Raw genomic sequence first — 9,028 nt, 5'->3', positions numbered from 1 at the left:
ATTTTTATTTTGAAATGTTTTTTTTTGAGATGCACTTTAAAAAGAAAGCACATCTTGCCTAGCTTCTGATTTTAAATCCTATCAGCACCAAGAAATGTTACCTGTATTGTTTTCCAAGACCTTTTTCAAGGTACAGTATCTGAAATCGTTTAACTCTCCTGCCTTATGGATGCTGCATTTTAATGTTTTATTGATATTGTAAGTTGCCTAGAGAATGTTGTTTCCTGATGGCACATGTATATAGATGGCAAATAAATAAATAAATAAATGATCCAGTTGACTAAACTGTGGATGTGTCAATTTTTTCCCTTGTCTTCTATGTCCCCCCACCTTCAAGATCCCCCCTGCCGCCCCCAGCAAAAAGAATTGGACAATGCCAGCCTCAACCAGCGGCTTGTGCTGTTGAGCAGCCAGGTGCAGGAGCTCAGCGCCCCCAAGGACCTGGATGCCAACTCGCTGGCTGCCCTCCAGAAGAAACTTTGGGACCTGGAGTCAAGAGCCTCTGAGCAGCAGAAGGAGCTGAGCTCCCAAGCAAGCACCATTGAACAGCTGGAACAGGTAAGGTGGCCTCCTGAGGATGGGTGCTGAGTGATTTGGCTTTCAATGGCACTTTGGGTGCAGCCTTGCCCTCCCTCTGTTCCAAGAGCACCAGCTAGGAAGTACTGAGCTAGGCACAAGAGCTTGGGAAGAAGAGGACCGTGCAAAACTCTCTTCTCCACAGCCCTCAGTCTCCCGCCCCCCATCTAGAGTCAATAGGACTGACCTCAATTACAGGGTTATTTTAAGGAGCACAGAAAGGTGATGCAGGGGGGCAAGCAACCTACACCCCCCCCCCAGCCATGGACTACAAGGAAGAGAAAATAAGATGAGGGAGTAGCAGAAAGAGAGGGGGGAGAGGGTGCCTTCAGTGATGTTTGGCTCCACCCACTACAGATCAGTGGTTCCCAACAAATTTTCCATAAGTGAATGTGGCTCTCAACAGAAACCCTCAACAAGTCACCCTCCCCTTTAGTACTGACATTACAGGAGCCAGAATCTAGTACCAAAAGAGTTTTGGAACTGATTCAAGACTTTGGTCAGGTTGCAGGATTTAAACTGAATAAGTTAAAAACAAAGGTTTTAAAGAAAAATTTAACGGCGATTGAAAGAGAGAGGTTTCAGAATGAGACAGGTTTAACAGTGGTTAAGAAAGTGAAATACCTGGGGATTAACATGACAGCTAAAAATAGGAACTTATTTAAAGACAATTATGAAAAATGCTGGTCAGAAGTGAAAAAAGATTTAGAAATTTGGTCAAACTTGAAGCTTTCACTGCTAGGCCGTATTGCTGCGATAAAGATGAATGTATTGCCAAGAATGTTATTTTTGTTTCAAACATTGCAAATTGTGGACAAAATGGATTGTTTCAAGAAGTGGCAGAGAGATATTTCTAGATTTGTCTGGCAGGGCAAGAAGCCCAGAATAAAATTTAAAATATTAACAGATGCAAAGGAAAGAGGTGGATTTGCTCTGCCAGACCTTAAACTTTATTATGAATCAGCAGCTTTCTGCTGGTTGAAAGAATGGCTACTCCTTGAAAACACAGACATTTTGGATCTGGAAGGTTTTAATAATGTATTTGGATGGCATGCATATCTGTGGTATGATAAGGTCAAAGCACATAAAGCATTTAAAAACCATATTGTCAGGAAAGCATTGTTTAATGTTTGGACAAGATATAAGGATTTGCTTGAAAATAAAACCCCAAGGTGGTTGTCACCGATGGAAGCGAAGGCTCAGAAAAAACTAAATATGGAGGCCAAATGGCCGAAATATTGGGGAATTTTGGAACAAGTGGGAGACAAACTGAAATTGCAGAGTTATGAAAAACTAAAAAATAAAGCACGAGATTGGCTTCATTATTATCAAATAATGGAGGCATACAATTCGGATAAGAAAATTGGATTGGTGGAAAAATCAAAATTGGAAACAGAACTGTTAGATCCCAAAACTAAGACTTTGTCAAGAATGTACAACTTGCTGTTGAAATGGAATACTCAGGATGAAACGGTGAAATCTGCTATGATTAAATGGGCACAAGATGTTGGACATAACATTATGATGGCTGACTGGGAACAGTTATGGACCACAGGTATGAAGTTTACGGCATGTAATGCCTTAAGAGAGAATATTATGAAAATGATATACAGGTGGTACATGACACCAGTCAAGCTTGCAAAAATCTATCATTTGCCCGATAATAAGTGTTGGAAATGTAAAGAAACTGAAGGTACATTCTTTCACCTTTGGTGGACGTGCCCAAGGATTAAGGCTTTCTGGGAGATGATATATAATGAAATGAAAAAGGTATTTAAATATACCTTTCTGAAGAAACCAGAGGCCTTTCTCCTGGGCATTGTCGGCCAATTGGTGCCAAAGAAGGATAGAACTTTCTTTATGTATGCCACGACAGCAGCAAGAATACTTATCGCAAAGTATTGGAAGACACAAGATCTACCCACCCTGGAAGAATGGCAGATGAAGGTGATGGACTACATGGAATTGGCAGAAATGACTGGCAGAACCCGAGACCAGGGAGAAGAGTCGGTGGAAGAAGATTGGAAGAAATTTAAAGACTACCTACAGAAATATTGTAAAATTAATGAATGTTAGAATGATGTTGGATGAAAAGTTATGTGGTTTTTAGCTATAACGCTATAAGGAGTATGGGGGGAAAATGGACTATTAACAGATAAAAATTTAATGTTACATTATTTTAAGATTAAAGATTGGGATATACAAAGAGGGGAAGGATTTGCTGAACTAACAAATTGAACTGGAATACAAAAAAGGAGGTGTGAGGAGGTCCGGGAAATAAGCAAATGAAAGAAAGTGATGGAAAGATGGAATTGTTTTTTATCTATTTTTATTTTGTATTCTTTTTTCTTTTTTCATTTTGTAAAATTCTAATAAATATCTTTTAAAAAAAACACAAACAAGTCACCCTCCCCAACTGAAGGTGCTTGTGTTAGTGTTCAAAACCCAGAACGGCTCAGGTCCCAAATATCTGAAAGACCATCTTGAGTGCTCAGGTTGTTGTAACCCTGCCCCCAGGACCTCACAGTGAAGGGTGGATAATTCATCACCTTCATCTTCATATTGTCCTGGTGCTTCCTTTCAGCTTCACCTGATACTTGAACTGGAAATTGAGAGGATGAAACAGCTTCACCAGAAGGAGCTGGAGGACAAGGAGGAAGAGCTGGAGGATGTTCGGCAGTCGTGCCAGAAAAAGGTATGGCATGGGGAGGCAGCCACCTTTGTCCTTGTGTGTCCTTAGTCTGGCAGATTTCTGTAGCTCTGGGCATTCCAGCAGACAGAGCTCTCCACTCCTGCCCTTGAAGGCCGTCCTGTTCATTTCACGTAGGAAGCAGCTGCAGTGAATAATGGCTAAGTACCTATGTGTGGCATGGAGAAAGTACTGGACAGCGAGAAGTTATTCTCCCTGTCTCATATGAAGCTGAATGTTAAAAGATTCAGGACAGACAAAAGAAAGGACTTCTTCACGCAGCACATATTAAACTATGTGACTCCCTCCCTTAGGAAGAAGTGGGGTGGCTTTAAAAGAGGATTAGACAAATTCATGGAGGAGAAGGCTATCAATGACTTCCAGGCATACTGGCAAAACTCTGCCTCCAGAGCTGACTCCAGTAATGCTTCTGAATCCCAGTTGCCACTGGAGGGAAGAGGGCTCTTGTGTTCAGGTCTTGTTTGCTGGGTGCTGTGCTGGATGAGCTGTTGGCCTGACCCAGCAGTCTCTTCGGATGGTCTTGTGTTCAGCTGATTTGTCCCACGGACCGTTCTGTCTTGTCGGATACAGAATGCGGAGCACAATGGACACTGGAGCTTGACCGCTGTCATTGGAAGGCAGATCTCATTGATATATAGGTGAGATTAGTTCTGCTTCTATAAATTAGAGAGAATTGTGGCTGATTATATATGCTTTCTGGTCCCACTGAGTAAAAGCAAGACTGGATTCAAATTAATTTCTTTTTAATTAACTATATAATTATTTCTGCCTATGATGCTTCAGAGGCACTAAAAATATTAGGCAAAGCTTGTTTTCAAAATTATAGTGATATATTAGAAATCTGAATCTAATGTGTAATGTTAAGGTCTGCTGCTTGGTATGCATGAATCTTCATGGATTTCCATTTCCTTGGGCTGCTATTGATCTTTTCACAGAAAAGAGACATTATTTTAAAGAACTACAAATAAATCATGATATGGATGAGTGGGGACAGCATCGGCATGCATGTTATGGGCTGGAATTAAGAGATAAAATGATGGGCCTCAGATTGTGGCCCTGATCTTGAAGGTGTCGGTTTTAATGACACCTTTGATGGTTGCCTCTGCAAGTGCCCACTTGTTAGGACTTTAGTCTTATTTTAAATGCATCTGTTGTTTTGTGTTTTAAAATGTTTTTAATTATCTTATATGCAAATCACATTGAGGCGTTGGTTTAGAAGATGATAATCAAAGATAATGATGACAATAATATTGATGACAATAACAACAACATCAACAACATGCAAGGAATCCCAAATTAACCCAGAAACTGTAAGAGGATAGTTTCAATTCTTATAAACGACGCTTCCAATCCAATCAATCAAAAAGGGTCAAGCTGTATTTGTTTTTCTTTCTTGGGTCAGTTTTTCCCAGTCAGGAGCTGCCTTTGAAACATAAAACAAAGAGCAATTAAAAACAAAAATACCACCAGTGCAATTTCAGGTTTCTGGACATAAGGAAAGTTGTTCTGGTGAAGAAAGGATGGCATTAGCAATGGCTGCAGGCTGCTGCTACTTGCTGGCTCCCCCTCTCAGTTCCGCTCAGTCCATTCAGACATCGCTCTGTTCCTTGGCCTCTTTTACAGCTGCGTCAGCTGGAGATGCAGTGTGAGCAGGAGGGCGAAGAGAAGCAGGCAATTCTCTGTGAGAAGCGGGACCTGGAAGGGCTGATTGCCACACTCTGTGAACAGGTAAGGGAACGGCAATCTGTCAGTGACTTGGAAGGATGTCACCGTTAGGCCCTGGGGAAACAACATAGAACGCCAGCAGTGGAACAGGTGGCTTGTCTCTACCCCGCCATCTCCTTTCCTGGAGATGCAGGGTGGCAAGGGAGCACAGCCTCCAATGCCTTCCTTTCACCCTTACAGAATAAAATAAATGTGTAAGCCAAGGCAGTAGCACACAGGCAATTGTCACCACACAATCTAAACAGTGCAGAATCACAAAGCCTTTTAAATGCCAAAGAGCTCCAAAGTGTCTAGAATCGATCTCAGGCTCACAAGCTGATGGCAAACCAGCTGATTGTGCAATTTCAGGGTGTAGAAGGGAACTCACATAACTGAATGCCCTTCCTTACCTAAAATAAAATGAAATCACAATACTTGCCTATAGAAAATTGAAATTGAAATACTTTATTGTCACTTGTACAACTTGTATACAGTGAGATTACACGAGCACCCCCACTCAGCTCTCTTAGTCTTAATTCCCCTCGTTTACTGACGCACATCCATCAAACCCGAAAGCCAGTTGCCCTGTTTTTATCTTTTCATTCAGTAGCCTAACAGCCCATGGATAGAAGTGAGTGAGGCTGAGAGACTTCAGAGAAGTGTGACTAGCCCAAGGTCACCCAGCAGCTGCATGTGGAGGAGCGGTTGTGGCACAAGAAGACAGGAAAATACTGGAGATAAACTACTGGCTGCGCTGGTGGGGTAATGAGGAAGGGTTTGGCTTCTTGGATCATGGTCTTGAGGAAGGACTTCTGGCAAGAGATGGGCTGCACCTCACAGCAGTTGGCACAAATGTGTTTGCTAGGAGTCTTGCGAATCTGATCAGGAGAGCTTTAAACTAGAACTTCAGGGCGAGGGAGACAACATTACAGATGACAGAAGAATTCACAGTGCTAGGGATAATGGTTTATTTGATGCACAGGAAACTCGCCCTAACCCTAACCCTAACTGAAACCGAAACCTGCTAAAGGGCAAGAAACTACAAGAAGGAAGCAGCTGGAGGGAACAACTCATTGTTTCTGTTGTCTCTACACAAATGCACCAAGTATGGGAAACAAGCAAGACGAATGGAGCTTTTAATGCAGGATGGCAAATATGACTCTGGTAGACATTATTGAAACCGGATGAGACCCATGACTGGAATGTAGAAATTGAGGGGTATAACCTGTTTAAAAGGAATAGACCAAACAGGAAGGGAGGAGGAGTAGCCATTATATATGAAGGATGTGTACACTTGTGAGTGTACGCATCCAGCAGGAGTCTTCATATGTTCTTACATTTTTAGTTGGCTTTTCAGGACCCCTTGTCCTGAATGCTCCCTGCCTCACTTGGCTTTGTAGCTGGGCTCTGCCTCCTTCCTGTGCAGCCTCACGCGTCTTGTGTGTGAGGACAGATTCTGGGTTGCATCTTCAAATACCAAGCACAGTACAGTTAATGGCTGATAACTGTGCAGAATGCATAATTCAGGATGTGTTAAAAGTCATCTTAAGGGCAAGACGTGACCCATGAAAGTGGATTTTGGAGAATTGGAATTTGCTTGGAAGAAGTGGAATTTATACCTTTTCTAATTTGTTAGTTTTAACTTCTATGAGGTGTGGTGTGTGGAGGGAGAGAAGGAACTAAATTTAAGATGCTTATATTTAATAACAAGATACTGTTTGTTTTTAAAAGGTGCCTTACTGAAACAGATATCAAAAGCAAACTGACATTTTCAAAAATCAGAACTGCAGATTTGTGGAGTAACTCAGTTTAATTTCCAGGCTCTTGCTTTGAACTTGCTGGCCCATTGAAGCTGAGAAAGGCAGCCCCTGTGCCAGCTGCTCCCCCTGGGGCACCAAGGGTGTTCTGCAGTGCTTTCTGTGGCCTCTGCTCTGTGCTCATGGTTCCTGAGGGCCGCTGGAGGCAGGCAGGCAAGAGATTGCTGCTGCTGCCAGTGCCACTGCCTTCCTCTGACCTCCACCACTTGTGATTCATTGGCTGTTTCTGCTAGCAGAAGGAAAGAGCTGCCAATTTGGCCATTGCTTGAAACGCTGCAGAAGAGCTGAAGAAACGCTGCAGAAGAGCGTTTGCAGCCACTCTCTCAAGCCTCCTGCAGGGCTCCCCACGCTGCGGATGTCTGTCCGGCGCGCGGGGCACTCTGCTTCAGGGCGCCCCTCCCGCCGGGCGGCAGGCTGCTATCCGCAGCGTGGGGAGCCCTGCGGGGAACTCCTGCAGGGCTCCCCACGCTGCGGATGTCTGTCCGGCGCGCGGGGCGCTCTGCTTCAGGGCGCCCCGCCTGCCGGGCGGCAGGCTGCTATCTGCAGCGTGGGGAGCCCTGCGGGGAACTCCTGCAGGGCTCCCCACGCTGCGGGTGCCTGTCCGGCACGCGGGGCGCTCTGCTTCAGGGTGCCCCGCCCACCCGCCGGGCGGCAGGCTGCTGTCCGCAGCATGGGGAGCCCTGCAGGGAACTCCTGCAGGACTCCCCAGGCTGCGGGTGTTTGTCCGGCGCGCAGGGCGCTCTGCTTTTAGGGCGCCCGGCGCTCTGGGAAGCAGGCTGCTATCTGCAGCCTAGACATCCCCGCGGGACCTCCCGCAGGGGTGCCTAGGCTGCGGTGGTGTTCCCGAAGCGCCAGGCGCTCTGCTTTCAGGGCGCCCGACGCTCCAGGAAGCAGGCTGCTATCTGCAGCCTAGACATCCCTGCGGGACCTCCCGCAGAGCTGCCTGGGCTGCGGATGTGTTCCCGAAGCGCCGGGCGCTCTGCTTTCAGGGCGCCCGACGCTCCATGAAGCAGGCTGCTATCCGCAGCCTAGACATCCCTGCGGGACCCCCCGCAGGGCTGCCTAGGCTGCGGATGTGTTCCCGAAGCGCCGGGCGCTCTGCTTTCAGGGCGCCCGACGCTCCGTGAAGCAGGCTGCTATCCGCAGCCTAGACAGCCCTGCGGGAACTCCCGCAGGGCTGCCTAGGCTGCGGATGTCTTCCTGAAGCCTGGAGAGCGAGAGGGGTCGGTGCGCACCAACCCCTCTCGCTCTCCAGGCTTCAGCGAAAGCCTGCATTCGCCCCATAGGACGCACCCAGATTTCCCCTTCATTTTTGGAGTTGAAAAAGTGCGTCCTATGGGGCGAAAAATACGGTAATTGTCAAAATATATCAATCTATTTTCTTTTTGTTAACTTTGTATCTATGTAAGAAATGACATAAATATATGTTTTACATAACAAATTTAAATTCAGACACACCATTCACCTCCTCATTTAGGATTCCCTGAATCCTTTGACTTCCCTCCGCCCTTCCATGGTTACCATTATCAATCTTTTTTTTTAATCTGCTGATTTTTATCTGCTGATTGATTTATTGCTCAGATAAATCTTGGCGTCCAGCCCGCTTCGGCTGTGCACCCCCTCGGCCAGGCCTCGGACTTCAAAGGCCACATTCCGATGCTCTGAGCAAAACGCAGAGTTAAGCAGCAGCGGTTAGAGAAAGCTGTAAGCTTAAGTGCTTTCTTCAGTGTGCTAAATAAAGTCCACGCAGGATCTTAGCAGCTAAAAGCAGTTTTATTTACAGCAGACTATCCATTGTCGAACAGCATCGTGAAAACACGTCCACTCTCCTCAAAAGCGAAAGTAGAGAGAACAAAGACTTGAGAGACTCGGAAATGACGCAGAGTCTCCCCCCTCCCAACAGTAGGCAGGGCGTACACTCTGAGCTGTTTAACCCTGTAAGCTCAGGTTCTCCTCACACCCCCTCTCGTCCTGCGCTACTGTGGGGAAAGTATGTACAGAACTTACCCCCAACTCCAAACCACCACAAAACTCCCCATGACGCTGGAAGCTTAAAGGTTTGGTAAATCCATCGGCCAAGTTATTGTGACTGGCACAATACTTCAGCCGTATCAAACCTGACTGAACACTCTGACACACATTTTGGAAACGTATGTCCAGATGCTTGGTTCTGGCCTTAAATTGCGCAGATTCAGCCAATTTCAAACAAGGTTGATTGTCT

General features: G+C 45.6%; 1 protein-coding gene across 2 annotated transcripts in view; it reads left to right on the top strand.

The window, feature by feature from the left end:
• Positions 1 to 9,028, top strand: part of LOC114584510 (unconventional myosin-XVIIIb-like) — a 653,524-nt gene that overhangs the window by 13,485 nt on the left and 631,011 nt on the right. For both annotated transcript variants that reach the window (XR_013391460.1, XM_077922810.1), the window contains exons 2-4: positions 338 to 558; positions 3,161 to 3,271; positions 4,910 to 5,014. Coding sequence is in view for 1 of the 2 variants with exons in the window: in XM_077922810.1 (XP_077778936.1) it covers positions 3,194 to 3,271; positions 4,910 to 5,014 (183 nt within the window). In the remaining variant the exon portion in view is untranslated. The remainder of the gene's footprint in view (positions 1 to 337; positions 559 to 3,160; positions 3,272 to 4,909; positions 5,015 to 9,028) is intronic.

Source organism: Podarcis muralis, chromosome W (assembly GCF_964188315.1).
Source record: "Podarcis muralis chromosome W, rPodMur119.hap1.1, whole genome shotgun sequence".
NCBI lineage: Eukaryota > Metazoa > Chordata > Lepidosauria > Squamata > Lacertidae > Podarcis > Podarcis muralis.
The sequence above is the reverse complement of the archived record's forward strand: the minus strand, read 5'-3'. Positions and strand labels throughout refer to the sequence as shown.